At 41.5% G+C, this 21,456-nt stretch overlaps 1 protein-coding gene across 1 annotated transcript in view; it reads right to left on the bottom strand.

Annotated features, from left to right (window-relative positions):
* Positions 1 to 4,257: 4,257 nt before the first annotated feature.
* The window catches only part of LOC124616236 (uncharacterized protein CG45076-like), a 42,276-nt gene continuing 25,077 nt past the window's right edge, over positions 4,258 to 21,456 (bottom strand). The window contains exons 3-4 of the mRNA XM_047144539.1: positions 5,182 to 5,385; positions 4,258 to 4,680 (exon numbers count right to left, since the gene is read on the bottom strand). Coding sequence (XP_047000495.1) covers positions 4,303 to 4,680; positions 5,182 to 5,385 — 582 coding nt within the window. The 3' untranslated portion in view covers positions 4,258 to 4,302. The remainder of the gene's footprint in view (positions 4,681 to 5,181; positions 5,386 to 21,456) is intronic.

Genomic DNA, 21,456 nt, shown 5'->3' with positions numbered 1-21,456 from the left:
CAAATTATAGGCTACTGGCATTTTCTGTGACCTGTCAAAGACATTTGACTGTGAATCACAGCATTCTCGTAAGTAAATTAGAATATTATGGTGTCACCAGTAGTGCTGCAAAATGGTTTGAGTCTTATCCAACTAACAGGAAACAAAGGGTGTCGTTGCAAAACACCTGTGCAGTAGGAAGTCAGTCTTCATCTGACTGGAAATTAATTACATGCCGTGTTCCTCAAGGTTCCATCTTGGGTCCATTGCTTTTTCTTATGTGCATTAATGACCTCTTGTCTGTTACATTGCCAGTTGCTAAGTTTGTTTTGTTTGCAATGAAACAAACATTGCAGTAAGTTGCAAGTCAACTACAGATTTAGAAATGGCTGCTAATCAAATTTTCTCTGGCATAAATAAATGGTTTAAAGCTAATTCACTGTCATTAAATTTTGAAAAGACCCAGCATTTGGATAACATATGAAGACACTCAGATCAAATGGGTTGACAGTGTCAAATTTATGAGATAACAACTCAATAATAAATTCAGTGGGGAAGGGCAGCCGCGCAGGACAGCCGTACGGTCTGAGACCCCTTGTCACGGTTCACACGGTTGCCCCCGTCGGAGGTTCGAGTCCTCCCTCTGGCATGGGTGTGTGTGTTGTCCTCAGCATAAGTTAGTTTAAGTTAGATTAAGTAGTGTGTAAACCTAGGGCTCGGTGACCTCAGTAGTTTGGTCCCATAGGACCTTACCACAGAATTGCTGAAGCCCCTAAACCAGTCTGCATTTGCAATGAGAGTGATGTCAGATGTAGGAGATATAAATATAAAAAACTTGTGTAATCTGCTTACTTTCATTCTATTATGTCATATGTGATCACATTCTCAGGTAACTCATGAAATCAAGCAAACGTTTTTAGCATGCCAAAGTCTGTAATAAGGATTATTTGTGGTGTAAATTCAAGAACATCATGTAGAAACCTGTTCAAGAAACTTTGTATTCTAACCACTGCTTCTTAATATATTTGTTCATTAATGAAATTTTCTGCAATTAGATATCTCTACTTCCAACCAATAGCTCAATACATGGTATCAATACTAGGAATGAGAACAGTCTAGCCTACATAAAGACCTTAAATCTCTTAGTTTGGTCCAAAAAGGGATCCAGTATTCAGGAACACACGTTTTCAATAAATTGTCAGCAACCATTAAAAACTTGGTTTTGGATAAAGTACGGTTTAAACAGAGTTTGAAAGACTTTTTGATGGACAGCTCCTTCTACTCTATAGATGAATAGCTTAGCAGGGACTGTTGAATAGCTTAAGTAAAAATGTCTGTTATATTTCAGTTTTGACAGCACTTGGTCACAACAGTCAAGACTAGGTATTTTGTGTATAATAAATTTATTAAAACTGCATAACTATGTTTCATTCTGACAGTGTATTAAGTCTGTAAATATTAGCAGTTCCAGTTTACTGTAGTGTATTCACCTATTTTGACAATCTCCTGACAAATGATCAGGGCAGTGAATATTATATTCAAATGTTTTATGTTTTTTATGTTATACTTTCTGACATTATTTCACACCCACAAGAATCATCTCATTTTTAGGTCTATGGAACGAAAACTGGATCTAATCTAATCATATCTCTATCCTCCTTTGGAGTACAGCTGCACAGTGTTGGTTCCTTACCAGGTGGAATTAATGGGAAAGTTCAAAGCAGAGCAGCATGTTTTGTATTACTGAGAGTTAGGGGAGAGAGTGTCACTGGCATGATACAGGATTTGGGTTGGACATAATTAAGACAAAGGCTTTTTTTGTTGCAGCAGAATCTTCTCACGAAATTTCGATCACCAACTTTCTCCTCAGAATGTGAAAATATTTTGTTGATATCAACTTATATAGGGAGAACCATCATCATGATAAAAATAAGGGAAATTAGAGTTCACATGGGAAGATACACGTGTTCCTTTTTTTCGCGTGATGTGCAAAATTCGAATAATAGATAATTGTTGTGAAGGTGATTCAGTGAACCCTCTGCCAGGCACTTAAGTGTGATTTGCAGAGTCTCCATGTAGATGTAGATGAACTTAAAGTTATTGTGAGAGACACTGTGATTATAGTTGATTCACAACGTATAAAATTGAACTTTCCTGTAAACATCAGAATGAGCTAAACTGTCTTGGATTAGTCAAGCTGATGTTTGACAGAGCCAGAATTTGTAGAACTGTGAAAATGATTTGATTCTGAATTGTGCTAGGTGACAGTTAAAGGAAACAATTTAGCTGAAATTTTAGTGTTTTTTACAAGTGCTACAAAATAAATTTGAATATCTGGACACTTTCTTGAAAAAGTAGTTGAATTTTTTCAGTTACTACATCCCACTGCCTCACAGTTTCAATTAAAAATTTCTTTTTGGCTATGGAGAGCTTGAAAAGTGGGGAAGTAGAATGTAGACTACAGATAACCAATTTATGACTGTTTTGAGGTTAACTACCTCAGTAGTTTATAGCCTCTTGTTGCAGTGGACAATAAGTATTGGACAAAACCAAATAGATTTCAAAGAAAATGTAACCACCCACTCCACCACAGTGGCAGGCATCATTCATGCCAACATAAGCTACTATTTGCCAGCCGGGTGCACCCACGGCAGCTACTGGGAGAGCCTACAACACATCTTGGATGTGATCCCTTAACAAGGCTTAATGAGTGCACAATGGCCTTCTTTCCCAAGCTGCCTGTTATTTCCCTGGAGAAGGAATTGGCGTGTCTATTACCCATGTAATGTTGGAGCGCCCTGTCACCTCTGTGCTTGTCCAGAAATGGCAGGAAAATCAGCCACTGACCCAACAGACGAGGCATCCCATGCTGGCTCTGACGTGTTATCAACAATGGGCAGCACCTTGCTTGTACCTGTTTCTAAGACATAAGAGGGAAGCTGCGCATCCAGTTTCCGTAGTCATCTTCCGGCCAGAGGTATCTGAACCCACTACCACCCACATGCCATTCACCCTCTAGTGCAGACAAACAAGTCACAGGTTGCACATCAGAAGATACAGCGACACTGTAGCTTTAGGCAATTTCAATTAAACCACATGTGTTGTAGGTTTGTATGATTGTGCACCTCAACACTGAAACAGATTAGGGCAGCAGCCTGAAATTTGTTAACGATGGCTAATATGGCTTCCAACTTTTTCTGAACACCTACTAATTCACCTTAAGTTTGCAAGCAACAAACATAATCCCCATACATTTCTAACTGTTAAACGAGAAAGATGACTACTTGTGTCGAAACTGGTTTTCAATACGGTTATTAGATTTTGTAGTTAATATTATGGTATTAACTATTTTATCAGAAAATCCTCTTGGTGTCTCTCTTGCATGTGACTGTTTCTACTTATTCCTCTACATAAAACACAATTTTCTGTGAGTCTATTATTTTGATGTGTTGGTGCAAACAAAAACCGAAACAGCAGTCTTTGTTGAAAGTGTCCTATATCTGCTAAGTCTCTCATTTTACAAACATTTTCTGTTGAATTTGAGTTGGCAGCATAATGACTTAGAAGAAAAACACAACATTAATGGAACAGTGCCATAACAAAAGTGGATTCACTGCGCCCTTCCAAGAACAGCAACAATGCATTTCCAGACAACTTTTCAGTTATAAATCTTGTACACTGTGTTTTGACAAAATTTACTTCCAATTTTATTGTTGTGCATGCTACATGGCAGAGTATTTGCTATTGTTTAACCTTCAAGTATATTCCTTTGCACTGAGGACAACTGTATAAATACAATTTATTTACAGCTTTCATTGATAGCTATAAAATATAACTTAAGAAATTCTTTACACGGACTGCATATCATATATATATATACAATATCAAATTAAATCAGTAAATATATGTAAATAAGCAATTGTTACCGAAGGCAGGAATAGGAGGTGAACAGGATAGTGCAGTGCCACTGACCTGGCTGTTGCATTAATCTCTTATGTACAACATGTCTTTTTTATCTCTATCTAATCATTATATACACACCACCTTTGGTATGCAACTGAAACCAAGACTGCCAGTTCACTGCTTGGCTGTCTCAGTTTGGAGTCATATCAGTTGTTCTTTATGCATTTCCAAGTACCAGGCAGGATAAATATGATATGTCCTCTTGATAAGAGAACCATTCCTGTACCATTAAAAGTGTAGCAAATATATACGGTATAAAATTAAGGTAAAGATCTCTGATCGTTTTCAACTTTTCAGAGAAAAGACAATCTCCATGCATGAAGTTCCATAATGTAACAAAGAAATAGTGTACAGTATGACTTAAGCTGCAGATGAGACCCTTGCTGGATAAAAGTGCCTTCGATGTCTTCTTATTTGTTGTGGAGTGCCTTGAACCTGTAAAACTGCTGGGCCATTAATGGAGTCAGCCGTTTGGCTTCCTCTCAATCTACGTCGGTTTCTGGCAGCATTGGTACGGGCAGCTTGGGCAGCCTGCGCTGCTTTATTTGCTGCTTGCTTGGTATTAGCCAGGTCTGCACGGGCACTATTCAAGTCATTTGTGAGTGCTTCAATTCGGCGTTTAGCTGCATCCAGGACCTGAGTCTTCTCGACCACTTCCTGCTGTGCTCCTTGGGCAGTTGTTTCAGCATTCGACACAGCACTCTTTTCCAGCTGGATAGCGGAGTTCAGCACTTTGAGCTGCAACATGAAAAAGGAATGCGAAACTAACATAAATGATAAATCTACCTTAGCTTTGGGGGGGGGGGGGGGGGGACAAATGGAACAGGAAAGGGGGGGGGGCAATGATGACAAGAGTGAATGCATGTATTTAAACAGCAACTAAACTGCCAGAACTTGTGAATCAGTTTTAAATCGACTGTGACTGTACAGAACCTGTCAGTGGTACTGCAACTGGAAGATGTAGCCTTAACATCTGTAGGAAGTGTGGACTGAGTACTTCAGGGATAGTAAAAATGTTAAAAAAAATAGTTATTTTATAATAGGCTTTGGAGGAATCCCAATGAGTATGTCGAGTGCTCTTCTATACCACTACTGGTGGGAAATAACTAGACAAACAAATTCAAGAGGTGTTTAACACACCTCACAGCCCCCGAAATAGAGGACACTTCCACAGCTCTCTCATTGCACAACACTGATAATGAAACAAAATACAGATGATGCTGAAACAATCATACGTACTTCCTGTTCAGCTTGTTGAGCAGAAGTCATAGCTGACTGTGCTTCTTGCTGAGCGGCTTGCAAAGCTGCATTTTCTTCTTGCAGAATTTCTTGTGCTTCGCGCACTTCACTTTCAAGTTCATCAACAAGTTGTTGTTTTCCTGCCAAAGCTGCCATTGCCGCCTCAGCTGCCTCCTGTGCTTTCTCAGCTAACTGAACTTTCACCTGCACATGTTATACTTGACTTACAAACAAGAACACAGACAAAAAAGGAATGATAAAGTAAACTATACTAAAATCTCAGCAGTATGGGCATGTAACCATAATTGTTACTCATTTCAGCAAAAGACTGTTGTCACTGGCTCAGAGGTTTTTGTTCACTTTGTTATAGCACACTTCTTAAAACTTTTTAACAAAATATTTTGTGGCTATTATTGCTTTCTACCTTCCCTAATGTACAGCTAAAAAAATAAAATAAAAAAGAAATTGAAAGGCATGTGTTCCCTCGGGGAGAATGCTCAGTTCAAAATCAAAAAACTCTAAGATGAAAATATGTAACACTGTGATATGCTTTGCAGTCATGTACATTTCAGAAACCTGGAGCATGGCACAATGAGTAAAGGAAAAACAATTCGTATTTGAAAGAAGAATAATGAGGAATATACAGGGACCAAACTTTGAAAAAGGAGAATGAATGAGGAGGATGTACGTCTTGATTCAACAACCAACAATCATACAGAAGCAGAAGAGTAAATGAAACCAGAAGAAAGAGAGGTAAAGAAAGCAGTTGATAAGAAACTAAACACCAGGTGCCCCATAGGATGACCAAGGCGGTCCTGGATGAACAACCCAGTGAAGGATGTGGGATTCCTTGGGGTGGAAGGCTCCTGGAGGAACTGCGCACAAAAAGGAAAGGAATGGAGGCAGTTTGCGGAAACAGCATGTGGTCTGCAGGGCCTGTGATCTCTGGATATGTAGGTATGTATGTACATCTGAAACTAGTTCATAGATTGCTGCATATCAATGTAACATAGAGAAATGTTGTCCAAGAAGAGATTAAAATGTATTTACATAGTTTAAAAATAACGTATTTTTGTGCATAAAAATGTACACTGATATTGTCACGTTTTTTATATCTATCAAATGTAAACAGCAATAAACAATGCCCATATTTTATGTTTTACTGAACATCATATGAAGGAAAGGATTGAAATGCTGCAACTAGACAAGTACACCTTAGCAACTTTTTATATTAGAAGTAAAATGCACAAAAGAGGAGTGATAATGTATGTTAGAAATAATATAGTGTACAAATCTATAGATGTAAAAAAAATATTGTGTTGACCAGCATTTTGAGGCTTGTTGCATTGAAGTCCTTGTCAATACACTGCCTATTTATATTATTGCTGTCTACAGAGCTCCCTCAGGAAAGGTCAGTGTATTCCTCAGGCAACTAGAACCACTTTTAACTTACTTGTATTCAAAACCCAAAGAAATAATTATGCTTGGTGATTTTAATGTACATCTTCTTACCTGTAACAATGATAGAACAGAGTTTGAGAATGAAATGAATTCTTTCAATATGAGGGCAGTTGTTGACTTTCCCACTAGGGTAACAAAGAACTGTACAAGTCTGATTGACAATATTTTTGTAGATAATAATAGAATCGAAAATATATTTGTAACAAAAATCTTAAATGGTCTCTCTGACCATAATGGGGAGCTGTTGGAAATACACGATGTAAGCCCTGCTAACAATAGCAGTTCTATCAGTAGACCATACAGGTTAATCAACAGTGAGAATCTGTAAACCTTCAGTAGGCAGTTGGAGCAGTGTACCCCATTGCAAACAACTTCTTGGGAAAGAAGTGGTTAAGTGACAGACCACGGGTTCAAAGGTCTTGAGTTCAATTCCCAGGCAGTCCAAGAATATTTACCTTTCACAATTACTTCTTTCACCTGTGGCAATATTTATTAGTGTGAAAAATGCTGACTTGCACCATGGCTTGGAGTTCACATTTAACTGTAGGTCCCCTTATAACTGGCCAGGTACCTCTGTTCAAAGGTCAGAGGAAGGTATGGGCATACCGTTCCCAATAGAACCCTTCCTAGTAAAGAACTGTGGAGTTCAAACCAACATTCAGGTTTTTAATATTCGGCAATGCTGTCAATACAGATGTCCCAGAGACTGCGAAGCAGCTGTTGAAAGTCTCTCATCAAGAGGCCACACATTACCACCCAAGACTGCAACAGTGGCATCATAGACCACACTGTGTTGTAAGATAGTGACCAATCACCTTGTACCTGGAATAAAGGGGGGAACACTAAGGCAAGATAAGTGCTCTCATGGTTCTATGCTTGTGCTGTTTACCATCCCAATCTGATAGATGGATTCAATGACAATGAAGTAATGCATGCACACTTGAAAGCCGCGTGCACATTAGCAGTGTGTTGTCATCAGCAAGAGTGTGCTGCGAAAGAGCAATACTGTGAACTTTCAATAGAGCCTGCCATGGGCGAGTGCCTTTAAACTCTGCCACACTGCACTCATGCTATTATCATGTTATTACTGCTCGCATACACTTCCCTTATCTTATCGTGTTCAATGTATGTTATGGCGATAGGTGTACATGCCACAGTCTAGTAAACCTGTTCTAACATTCTTGGTTGTGCTGTGTGTCCAAGTTACAACACAAGTGTCGATGCGTATGGAATTTTTCTCCATGCTGTTTTCAGTCTCCGGTTGGTCCTCTGTGGTGTCTACGATGTCTGACAGTGCTACTGATGAGATTTTACACCGGCTGGTTGATCAGCAAGGGATTCTTACTGTGACATTGCAGCATCTTATTCAACAGCAGGAGGCATTCGCCACAGTGCAACACAATCAAACTAAGGTATTGCAAATCCTTGCATCTGTTTTGGCCAGTTCGGGTCTGTCTCAATCTACTTTGCCTGCTGTGTCACTCTTTGCACCTCCTGTTTTGCCTGTTGCTACCCTGGTCATTTATCTTTCCGCTGTTTCCAGCTTACAATGAGTCTGTTGAAGAATGGGAAGCCTACAAAAAACAGCTGCGGCAACATTTTCATGCATTTCGATTGACTGATGTTACCTCATGCCATGATTTCTTTTAGTCTTGGTTTTTGCCTCACATGTATCAACTCTTTTGCCAACTGTCTCCTCTACAGGATCTGTCTTCGCTCTCTTTTGATAGCATGTGTGACCTTCTTTCAAAATACTACTGTAACTGGACGCACATCATTGCCGCTCGAGTTGAGTTCTATCGGTGGCACAAGAAACCAGAACATTCCTATAAGACTTGGGCAGCTGAGCTTCATGGCTTAAGCAGTTGTCGTTACTTTGTCACTGATGTACATAAGGAGTCGTATGCCAACTTAATGGTTCATGATGCAATCATTCAGCTGGACCCCTATCATGAGGTTCGTGACTGGGTCCATCAATATGAAAACCCCTCTCTGACATTTTGACTACTGCACAGTCGTTTGAGATTTTGAGGGCTGTGGATGCTCAAATTGAATTGTGGTATGAGGTTGTAGAAGTTCAGACCACTCTCCAAAGCCGTTTGTTGGAAGGTTCACAGGAGGATGATATGATGATAGCAGTCTGCGTGCGAGCAAAACATCATGGTGGCTGGCTCAACTCACTGTGGCAGCCACGGCCACAGCAACTGCTCAGCAAGCCTGATACTGAACAACAACGCAAGCCCTCCATGCTTCCCTCTTGTCTGTCATGTTCTGTAACCCTCGATAGTCCAAATTGTCCTAAGCAGTAAGCCATTTGCCACCAGTGCTACAAAATGGGCCATATTACTCCTGCCTGTAACACAAAATTCCAACAGGCCATTACAGATACAGACATATATGTCAATTGTGTATCGGAAATCTCTGTTGCATCCAATAAGCTTTTTATTGATGTCAAGATTTATCAGAAGGTTTTGCACATGAGAGTTGATACTGGTACTGCCATGTCATTACTCAACTTGCAAAACATACATGGATTTGGGATCTCGCCCCCCCCCTCCCCCCTCCTCGCCACCCTTAGCGCTAGTATCATGTACATTAGGCACCTACAATAAACACAGCATTCCAATCCTGGGTAGTTACTCGGCCCCAGTTACATATAAATCTGTGGTTTATCCGCTGACCTTTCTGGTGGTGAAAAATGCATACACCGAAAATTTGTTTGGTTTGGACATCTTTAACTTTAACGAGTTTACCATTCCTGATGAAGTTATATCTTGTCTCCAAACAATTGGCTTAGACACAGCTTGACTCTTTATGCTCTGAATTTTCTGCCTTGTTTTCTGCAGGTGTGGGTTTTGCCAATAATTTCGAATCCAACATCACTATGAAACCTTCGGCCACACTCTATTTCTTTCAGGCATGCACGGTGCTGATAGTGCTCTGTGACCAAGTCAAGGTTTAGCTCAAAAGCCTCATGACCCCTGGGATCATCCAACCGATCATATCAAGTGAATGTACTACCCTTTTAGTCACTGTCAAGAAACCTTTGTGGCAATTTCAAAATTTCTATTAATTCTCAGTCTATCATTGACATGTATCCCTTGCCACTCCATGAAGAACTTTTGGGAAGCTCGCTGATGGCCAGTATTTTTCCAAGATCGACCTCACTGATACATATTTGCAGCTTCCCGACTCTCAACAGCTCTTGGTCATTAATACACCTTTTGACTTGTATCAATACTTGCAGTTACCATTTAGCGTGCCAGTGCCCCACCAATTTTTCAGTGGTTTCTTGACAACTAACAAGGTCTGTGCCAATTATCTTGATGATATTGTGGTCTCCAGCTTCTTCCCTGCTGAACATCTAAACACTAATGTACACTCTTTTCAGTATTACAGACTGCCAGGTTAAAACAATTTGGGAAAGTGCCACCTCTTTCAGCTCTCTATTGTTTATCTTGGTTCAAGGTCTGTAGGGCTGGGATTGAACCCTTTCTCAGAATGTCTCTGCCATTGTGGCTCTTCTGCGTCCTATGTCACTCAAGGAGCTCCACATTTTTTTAAGCAAGATTGCTTAGTATTATCAGTTTTTGCCGGGAGCAGTGTCAGTTGCACAATCATTACATGCCATGCTGAATAAGGGGACGTCTTTCCACTGGTCGCAGCCATGTGAAACAGCGTTTCCCAAACTGAATTTTATGTTGCAGTCTGCACCTTGCCTCATAACCTACAAACCGGGTCAAAATTGAGTGTTATCAACAGATGAATCCTAGCATGGGCTTGGGGTGGTGTTAGCTCATAAGTATTCTGATGGCTCTGAGCAGCCTATTGCATAAGCATCACAGATGTCGACTCCGACTAGATATTCACAAATAGAGAAAGGCGCCCTCACCATTGTTCATGCCTTAAAGATGTTTCATGTTTTCCTGTACAATATAAAATTCCATCTAATCATGGATCACAAGCTGTTAGTTTCACTGTTTAAACCCGCAGCCCCTTAGCCAGATGAAGCAGAGCTCTGCTATCTTCCAGCCAATCCGGACCCTGCTTTTGATTGGATGGAGTTACTCTGTTTCCACACTGATGAATGTGCTCAACAAACTGTCAATGGTTTTCCAGTCACTAACACATTACTGATCCGATTTTGTGGAAAGTGACATATTGCATACAACATAACTGGCCTGAGGTGCCTCCATGGGCATCTGACCCCCTCCATAATTACTATGTATTTTGGCATCATTACTCTGTCATTGATAGTGTTCTGTTCCTTGATATGGACTATTCAGCTTATCACGTAGTGGTTCGCTCTGCTCTATGGTCAGAGATCCTGCAATTGCTGCATGCTGATCACGGAGGGGGGATCACTCACAAAGGTGTTAGCCCACAGTCATGTTTTTTGATCTGGTTTGGATGGCAACATCACACACTTGGTTGCAGCATGTTCTCAATGCGCATCGCAAGAAGCTGCCCTGCAGCCAATGTAGTCTCCGTAGACCATCGCAGAACTGGGACCACCTCCACATCGATTTCCCTGGCCATTTTCTAATGCATACTGGCTAATAGTAATTGATGCATTCTTTCTATTCCCATATGTTGTTCATTGCCCATCAACTTAACCTCTGCCCCCGTGGCAGCCTTGTCAAAAATTTTTTCCATCAAAGAACTTCCAGCAACATTGGTCTCTGATAAGGGCCCTCAGTTTCTGTCGCAGGAGTTTGCCTCCTTCTGCAACACTTGTAGGATTCACTACATTTTCACTTTGCCCTTCCACCTGCAGTCCAACAGTGAGGCTGAAAGGTTAGTTAGAACATTCAAAATGCAAAAGTAAATGACTCACTCCCCATCCAACACTGCCATGGACCGATTTCTGTCTTCCTATCAGTTCATGCTGTTTGGGGACAACAGCCCCGCTGAATGGCTCCAGGGGCATCAGCCCTGGACACTCCTCCATTTCTTACAGCTTCGCCAAGGACACCAACCCACGCAGCCATCGTCCCATTTCCATTCCGGGGTGGCTGTCTGGGCATGTGGGTTTGGTCGTCGCCCAAAATGGATTCCTGTCATCATCCCCTGATGCCGCAACCATCGTCCTTGTGACATCCATATGGAGGAGGGCCTCTGTGCATGTCATCACAACCAGTTGGGCCTGCGAATGGATGACCGATAACCCCGGCCAGGACACTGACATCACCATGCCAGTCTGTGTCACTTGATGGATCACCTGATGTGGGTGGGTGCCTGCCTCAACATATGCAGGGTCTCCCATCACTAGTGGATGAACCTGGCACAGCTTCTCCAATACTGCTACCAGTACAGATGCAGCCGTCTTTTACATTGAAGCCATCTCCTCCATCTCGGTCACCAGGTTCTGGACCTGATGTGAACATGGGGCTCACAGTAACATCACCCATCCTACTGTATGGGCTGACATGAGAAGGGGACTGCAATGCTGCCCATGCTCCAAGTACTTCTGACCATATGCTCCAGTGTCAGCACAACTCTGTCAGAGTCTCGCAGAGGAACTTGGCATGGACACCTCACGAATCTGAGCTGTTCCCCAATGGAAGAGGAATGAAGTAATGTGTGCAAAGCTGTGTGCATTAGCAGTGTGTTGTCATCCAAGAGAGTGTGCCATGAAAGAGCAATACTGTGAACTTCCGATAGAGCACACCACGGACAATTGCCTATTTACACCCATACTGTGAACTTCCGATAGAGCACACCACGGGCGAGTGCCTATTTACACCCTGCCATGCTATACTCATACTTAGTTATCATGTTATTACTGCTCACATACATTTGTCGTATCTTATTGTATTCAGTATATGTTATGGTGATTGGTGTACATGCCACAGTCCAATAAAGTTGTATTAACATTCTTGGTTGTGTTGTGTGTCCAAGTTACAACAGATAATGGATGTGCCATCACACTTGGTTTCTTTCTCTCATGAATTCTGATGGATTTACTGGTGCTTGTGCATTCAACTACAAATGAGAAAAGCCAAATTGTTGATTTTACTTTAAATTGTTTCCATTGTTTAATATACATGAAATGTTTTCCTGTGCAATTATATAAAAGTATGAATTTGCCATATAAATTTAAAGTGAATATCTTCCATAGTTTTGAAGTTATAAAAATTTACTTAACACACAAAACTTTTCAGTAGTTAAAAACAAATAAAACTTTGTATATTATTAGAATGTGTTCAGAGTGAACAGGAAGCATATGTTCTTGAATTTGTATCCAATTATGAAAGGCTCAGTGTTTGAAATAACATTGTGCAATAGTGAAGTGACTCACATCACTGAGTGAATGGAAAAATGTGAGGACAGCTGGTAATTGTGTTGGAGAAGCACTATCTTTAATCTGGTCCTTAAGATGAATAAATATATAATTATTCAATGTTCATTTAGAGGCTTAGAAATGATTTTTTGGCAATTAAAAAATTGGTTGGTCAGTAAAGGGGGTTTTTCTTAATGATATGAGAACTAGTGTAACTCTCACATGCTCATAGCCAATCAGAAAAGTTTGCTTTCTTGCATTTTGAGGTTAGGAGATGTATTGTGTGGGCTACAGTCAAGGTGTTGCAACTAAATCACCAGTGTGTAAGGTTGTGTACATGGTGGATCTGTTGACTTATCCAAAATGTTGCTGAAATGTGTTTTACTGGTAACTATGAGATCATGGGCAGTTAAAAATGGAGTTATTTATGATATCAGATTTTAAGGATAGTTTAGATAAGGTATTTTGATGATGTGAAACAGGTCTTTCTTATTCTTTGCCATTAACTCCACACAGAATATTACATAAAAGTCGCTTATGAACTAAAAGACTGTGTGGTATTTTTGGTGAGCATCACTATAAGTTGAACATTGAGTCAAATGGAGTTTGTTTATAAACTGCCTATGTAGGCATTTAGTGACAGAATATCATGATTTTGCTGTAACTATGGACTGTTAGTGTGAATGTAATATGTGAAATTACTGCTAAATTTTAAATAGAAATTCTTGAATAGTACACAAGAGACTTTTAGTTGCTATTAGAGCATTAACTTTGAAGCAGTTCTGTGAGCTGGCTATTCTGAGAATATATGTCATTTATTATTTAAAACATGTTTTTCAAGTATTAGAAAACTTACTTCCAGAAAGTAACATGTACTTTCAGATATTTCAAAGTACATATGAAGCAGTTTAGGAACACATACAATTCAGTCTTAATTTTTCACATTTTTTCTTGGCTGAATAACTTAAGTGTATCACCCTAGATCTGCCAGTGGAATGTGTGGAGCTTGTTGAGATGAGTGAACACATCTCTTGCGTCATTACTGCTACAAATGACAGTATTTCCAATGAACCTTGCCACTGCACATTGTAGTACCAAGCTACAACCTTCCTTTCCCTTCCAACCCCTCTGCCTTCATAGTGCTCAGCAGGAGCATGCCTGCAATACATAAACCTGCAGAACACTCTTTTGTCAGGCCTCTATTACACTCTCATTGAGAAGTTGGATACAGCAATCGGACAACTGAAATGTTAATCATCACTTTACATGCCTCATACAATGTCACATTTGTAAGACTGACCTGGCATTAAGGCTTAGCAAATAAGGTTAACCAAATTATTGAACACAATTTCATATAAAGGTACCTACAGACACAATTATACATCGTTATCACTGAAGAAATCTTCTGTCTACAACAGTATATAATTTCTTGATGTTTCTTTAGATCTGCTTCAGTTCTTTTCATATTTATTTATTTATTCATCCAGTAAATCTCTACAGATTGTGGGAAATCATTTGCATCTCACACACACACACACACACACACACACACACACACACACAGAGAGAGAGAGAGGTTACATATAACTTCAAAATTTGTTTTAATAGTACAATAGTACTAAACTCATTATACACTCCTGGAAATTGAAATAAGAACACCATGAATTCATTGTCCCAGGAAGGGGAAACTTTATTGACACATTCCTGGGGTCAGATACATCACATGATCACACTGACAGAACCACAGGCACATAGACACAGGCAACAGAGCATGCACAATGTCGGCACTAGTACAGTGTATATCCACCTTTCGCAGCAATGCAGGCTGCTATTCTCCCATGGAGACGATCGTAGAGATGCTGGATGTAGTCCTGTGGAACGGCTTGCCATGCCATTTCCACCTGGCGCCTCAGTTGGACCAGCGTTCGTGCTGGACGTGCAGACCGCGTGAGACGACACTTCATCCAGTCCCAAACATGCTCAATGGGGGACAGATCCGGAGATCTTGCTGGCCAGGGTAGTTGACTTACACCTTCTAGAGCACGTTGGGTGGCACGGGATACATGCGGACGTGCATTGTCCTGTTGGAACAGCAAGTTCCCTTGCCGGTCTAGGAATGGTAGAACGATGGGTTCGATGACGGTTTGGATGTACCGTGCACTATTCAGTGTCCCCTCGACGATCACCAGTGGTGTACGGCCAGTGTAGGAGATCGCTCCCCACACCATGATGCCGGGTGTTGGCCCTGTGTGCCTCGGTCGTATGCAGTCCTGATTGTGGCGCTCACCTGCACGGCGCCAAACACGCATACGACCATCATTGGCACCAAGGCAGAAGCGACTCTCATCGCTGAAGACGACACGTCTCCATTCGTCCCTCCATTCACGCCCGTTGCGACACCACTGGAGGCGGGCTGCACGATGTTGGGGCATGAGCGGAAGATGGCCTAACGGTGTGCGGGACTGTAGCCCAGCTTCATGGAGACAGTTGCGAATGGTCCTCGCCGATACCCCAGGAGCAACAGTGTCCCTAATTTGCTGGGAAGTGGCGGTGCGGTCCCCTACGGCACTGCGTAGGATCCTACGGTCTTGGCGTGCATCCGTGCGTCGCTGCGGTCCGGTCCCAGGTCGACGGGCACGTGCACCTTACGCCGACCACTGGCGACAACATCGATGTACTGTGGAGACCTCACGCCCCACGTGTTGAGCAATTCGGCGGTACGTCCACCCGGCCTCCCGCATGCCCACTATACGCCCTCGCTCAAAGTCCGTCAACTGCACATACGGTTCACGTCCACGCTGTCGCGGCATGCTACCAGTGTTAAAGACTGCGATGGAGCTCCGTATGCCACGGCAAACTGGCTGACACTGACGGCGGCGGTGCACAAATGCTGTGCAGCTAGCGCCATTCGACGGCCAACACCGCGGTTCCTGGTGTGTCCAATGTGCCGTGCGTGTGATCATTGCTTGTACAGCCCTCTCGCAGTGTCCGGAGCAAGTATGGTGAGTCTGACACACCGGTGTCAATGTGTTCTTTTTTCCATTTCCAGGAGTGTATTTAATCTTGCTTTAGCATCAGTAGTAGTTTTTACATATTCGTGCTTCATGTCTGTTGAACTTCACATGGTTTAAGAATTCTGCCACTGAATAGAAGCAGTGATCTAATAAGAATGCCATTAAGGGTTGATGAAACAGAGAAAATGAAGAAATAACTTTAATTTTATGTGGCAGACTATAGTACATTTGTTTTTTGCTATTTTTGCTGGAGGTTTTAAAGGCTGTTGTCCTTACTTACTGAAAATGGATTTTGTCTTTTTGCCTGGTATTATTTTCATGCACATAACAGTTTTTATCTCTTTGATATTTTTCCTCACATATTTCCACACAACGCTTAATTAGAAGCACAGAAAAATCTATTTCTGAGAAAGATCTTAAGTATCAAGATAACTTGTACATCATCATAAATATTTGATAGTATTAACTTATTCTAAAATTATTAACTTTCATGAGATAAAATTCCAAATTAGTGATGGACACATTTAAAAGTGAAAACGCTACCCTAACTTCTGGAACTACTAGATCCTTCATCCTGAAAGAAAGAGGTATAGGTTGGGGAATGGGAAGGTTAGAAAGGAGTGGCAGGTCAGTCACACCTCAGGGTGAGAGCAACAAAGAGCAGGTTCTGATACTTCCTCTTCAAGTTTGTTTCCTCTCATCCTCCCAACAGGTGGGTTCCTCTTATCCTGTGGGCAGAGTAACCTGTCACCCCTTTCTAAACTTCCCCAACCCATCCCTCTTTCCTGCTTGAGGAAGGAACTAATAGTTCCAAAAGCTAGGATTGGTTTTTTCACTTTTAAATGTATATATCGACAGTACTAAAATTTCGCCTCCCGAAGATAAATTATGGCCAAGCACATACTGTCGCTTTGTAATTTTATAGTTTCTTCAAGTTAATTTTCCTTTTAATACAATTATAATATATTCACACATAATTAAGAAAAAGAGTGAGGTAGACATTTCAATCCAAAGCAGGAATGTATGCTGCAGTAGTAAATATAAATATACTATCCAAGTGGTACAATATTTGTTCTGCACTTTGGAAATGATACAGACTGTCAGGAATATGTGTTAGCCATTGGAATTTAGTGTATAATCTCATTTTGAAGAAATTTCTGTGGGATGATTCATATGAAGTCTGAAATATTTCTGTAAGCAGAGAAAAAAATATATCACTGAAGAAAAAATGGCAACCTGCTATACTTTTAAATAAATATTTCATTTCACCATAACTTGTTTCTGGACTGAGCTTATCTTCAGATTGCAGGGAGGATTTACAGATCTAATTTCACATTATTTTGATCTTACAATATAACAGAATATTCATGATTATATAGTTAAAAAAGCTTTTTTGATGTATGTAATGTTTTTAAATTTCATTAATTTGAGCAAAGGTTTCATTGCTGAGGAGCATGCTGAACATCAACTTGACTAAAGATGGTGGACAAGGAACTTTAACAAATGCAATACAGAAATTAAATTTTATGGGAAACTATCAAAACCTTTTAAAATAAACTCAGCTGGAAGACAAGGAGGTGGTTTGTCTTCTCTACTTTTCAGTTATGTGTTAGAGAAGGCAGAGAAAGACTGGGAGAAATCAGCCAATACTAGGGGTGTTCAACTAGCCAGAAATCCAAATAAAATCACCATAGATGATCTAGCTTTTGCAGAGAACACAGTGTTAATTACTAACTCGCTACATAGTTGCAAGGAACAAATCAGCGAAAATAGGACTACAGTATTGTTTGAAAAACACAGTTGATGACATATATCACAGATGCCCCCAAAAATTATAAAATTAATAACAACACAATATCTAACACAAATCATGTTAAATACCTATGAGAATGGATAACAAACAATACAAAAGATAAAATAACAGTAGAAAATAGAGTACATTAAATGTAAAGGACATTTCATATGGCAAAAAACACACATAATAAAAGCTGAAAGAAGAATTCTAAGAAAAATGCTGGGACCTAACAATAATAGCAATTCTGAACACAAGTTAAGATCAAACAGAGCACTCTTTTGAAAATAGAGACACTAACTGAGGTAATAAAGAAAAGAAGACAACACTTTTATGTGCGCATATACTTAGTGGATGATAACACACTAACCAAGTAGATTTTACTACACCGTTAAAAATCCAGACCCACATGATTCACTGTTACTGGCAAAGATACGTTAAGTAATGGAATCAGAAGGGGCATAATAAATAACAAAACATTTTTTAGAAAAGCAACAGGAAAGCACAGTTTCAGGAAAGAAATAAGTCAGCAAACTGAAGGAAGTGGACCCAGGAAGAAAAGGAATTACACTCTTGAAGGATGAAGGAAATATGGGAGCAAAGAAAATTAAACATCAAGAAGCAAAGTAAAAACTGATTTATCATATATTCCAAAAGGTTATTTAAGTAAATAAACAAATAAATTAATTAATTTGCAAAAGAATTAAAGTATCACTTTTTTGAAACCCTGGCATCACTTGCGGATATGAGAAATTTGTCTCACAGTTCCTTACAACCTTCCTTTGTAAAGGTGCAAAAGCATGGCACCCTGCAACATCACCCTCAGGTTTCAAAACAACAGGTGTCAACACTTGCAAAAGAAAGGCTGAGCTCAGAACATCATGTCACGTGAAAGGTGAGGTAATGCTGTCACACTGGCAATAAATTTCAACATAATTGGACCCAAAGTCACTGTGGGTGTCATACAAATGGAAGGTCATTACACCCCTCTCAATGTGGAATGAGGGGAAAGCGCTTGTCAGGACAGCAGCTGAGCTCTTCAAGACCACAAAGGTATCAATCTGGCTACCAAAAATTCTCAAGGACACTCCTCAAATACTCTGTTCAATAAGATAATGGCACAGAACCAGAACGTCTTGACAGAGGATTGTAGGGCAATCAACGAAAAGATTCTACTGGATGCCAAACTCTAGTGGTAAAGTCAGTGAAAAATCTCTGTTGACAATGTGGCCAAAGGACCTGAGATTGTACTTACGGTTCTCAAAGGTTACTTACTGTAAGGGTATTCAAGGATAGTGGTAGTGACAATGGCGACAAAATGGAGTCTACAAGGAGTAACTGCCACTTTGAGTTGTCTTCTGGGAAGACAGAGGTGGATGTAGCCCTGATCCAGGAAGGGGACATTTCATGCCTCGCAGGAACTGGATGTAAGCTGATTTATGCTAGAAAGCTAAGGAACTCCAAAACATGCACTTATGTAAAAAATGGAATTTCATTCATCACGACAGCAGACTTAGTGACCATCTGAATGGAACAGTGTGAGGAAGGAAGCATGAGGGACCTTGGACTAGTCTCAGCTACCTTCCTTACAGAGACAGTACTCCTCCTTCCCAGGAAATGAGAAGACCAGTAGGCAGCTTCTCACAGCTGAATTATCAACTGCTGGTTGGTTGTGATGCCAATGCCGACAACCTGGTTTGGGGAGGCAACAACACCAAGAGCTATACCTTCTCGAATTTTTACTCAAAAGCAACCTGGAGATGCTGAAAGGGCAGGGAACCTAATTTCAGAAACACAGTAAGGAAAGAAGTAAGTGACATACCTCTTGGGTCCATTCTAATGGTCAGCTATGCCAAACAAAGGCTTGTGGCTTTGGAGCCATACTCATCTGGCCACACGTACAGTAAGGTCGGAAATGGACTGAAATGCTTGGAAGGGTGTTGTAGGGTTGGTTGGGCTGAGAAATAATTGTTAAGAAACAAATCCATTTATTGTGGAGTTTCCAAGCTATTTAGCATTTTAGCGTGTGCAAGTGCTTGAATTTGCGTGAGCAATGACCAGACTTTCTAACTTCAAAGCTAAACGACTCAGAAATAATACACTGTATTAACTTTTTCCCTTAACAGCTATTTCTCAGCACAACCTCCCCTGCAACACACTTACCAGCTTATCGGGCTGTTTCTAGGCACCCTGTATATAAAGTCTGAGGTCAAAATGGCCCATAGGAATTCACTTAATTTAGCAATACACCACAGAGATCCATTACCCCGTCTTGGTAAATTCAACATCCCGAAAGGCCGCTTCCGACATGTGCATTTGGACCTTGTAGTACCGTTACCCATGTCTGATGGTTTCAGGTATATCCTGTCTGCCAATGACCATGTTACACATTGGGTGGAGGCAAATACCCCTGCAGCACATCACAGCGGAATCCGTAGCACATGCATTTGTATCATCTTGGATAGCTCGATTCGGCTACCCCAGATCCACCATCACCTACCAGGGAAGGCAGTTTGAATCCCTGCTGTTTAACAAACTCTGTATACTCTGTGGGGTGGATGGATTCCACACTACAGCTTACCACCATCCACAGAGCAACAGACTAGTCGAGCGGCGGCACAGGACTCTGAAATCGGCCCTCATGTGCCATGGCGGTGAGTGGTCCGACGCCCTTCCCTGGGTTATGTTGGGAATATGCACGGCTTACAAGACAGACCTCCAGGCTTCACTTGCGGAGGTCCTGTATGGTGAGACCCTAGTTCTCCCCACAGAGTTCATCAACGGCGAAGCAATCATTGCCCTGTCTGACCTCCCCGCCCTAGTTGAACGTGTCCAGACGCACGTAAGTGTGATCCGCATGCCCCCTCCACGACCACACACCCGCCCTCGTGTCTTCCTGCATTTGGCACTGGACCCTTGCGAGTTCATTATGTTACAAGATGACACAGTTAAACCGGCATTACAGCCACCTTACTCTGCTGGCCCGCATCGAGTAGTGGCTCGCACGGATAATACTATGGACATTCTCGTCACTGGCTGTCGGAAGTCAGTTTCCCTTCAGTGCGTGAAACCAGCCTTGATGATCGAGGAATCTGTACCACACCCTCTTGAGTTGAGTGTTCCTCCATCAGGTGACGACTCCCAGCTCACACAGAACCCCCACTCCCCTGCCCCCCACCATGATCATATGTGCACCAAGCCTACACCTGTGGGCAGCTCAGTTGTTGCGTGTGGCGGTACTCCACTCTCATTTCACTCAGGCCCAACCACATGTTGCATGTGACATCACGCCGTCGCAAGTGTCGGCAGCCAGTGCCCCCACAGACTGTTCCAGTGCTTCCCCTGAACTACCTTATTTTTCCTCTCCACCTCCCCTAGTGCCCCCTATGTCCACTGTTGAGGAAATCTGCATCTCAATCAACGTCTCTGAGTGGCCACACGATGAGCTTTCCTTGCAACCCCCACGTCACATATCACCATCCTGCACACAGTACCCATCCCAAACGGGGTGGATATGGCTGGCATAGCTGCAACATACAGCACCGACGGGATGCTCAAGATTCGCATCCCCTTCTCTGCCTGTACTGCAACACCAACATCTTCTGTGCCAGACTAGTTCATACGTGCAGGTCGACCAGTCTGTCCCCCCCCCCCCCCCCCCACTGGACAGTGGATTATACCAGCACTAGTCTACCCTGCACAGACAGCATGGACTTTTCACACAC

This window comes from Schistocerca americana, chromosome 5 (genome assembly GCF_021461395.2).
Source record: "Schistocerca americana isolate TAMUIC-IGC-003095 chromosome 5, iqSchAmer2.1, whole genome shotgun sequence".
NCBI lineage: Eukaryota > Metazoa > Arthropoda > Insecta > Orthoptera > Acrididae > Schistocerca > Schistocerca americana.
The sequence above is the reverse complement of the archived record's forward strand: the minus strand, read 5'-3'. Positions and strand labels throughout refer to the sequence as shown.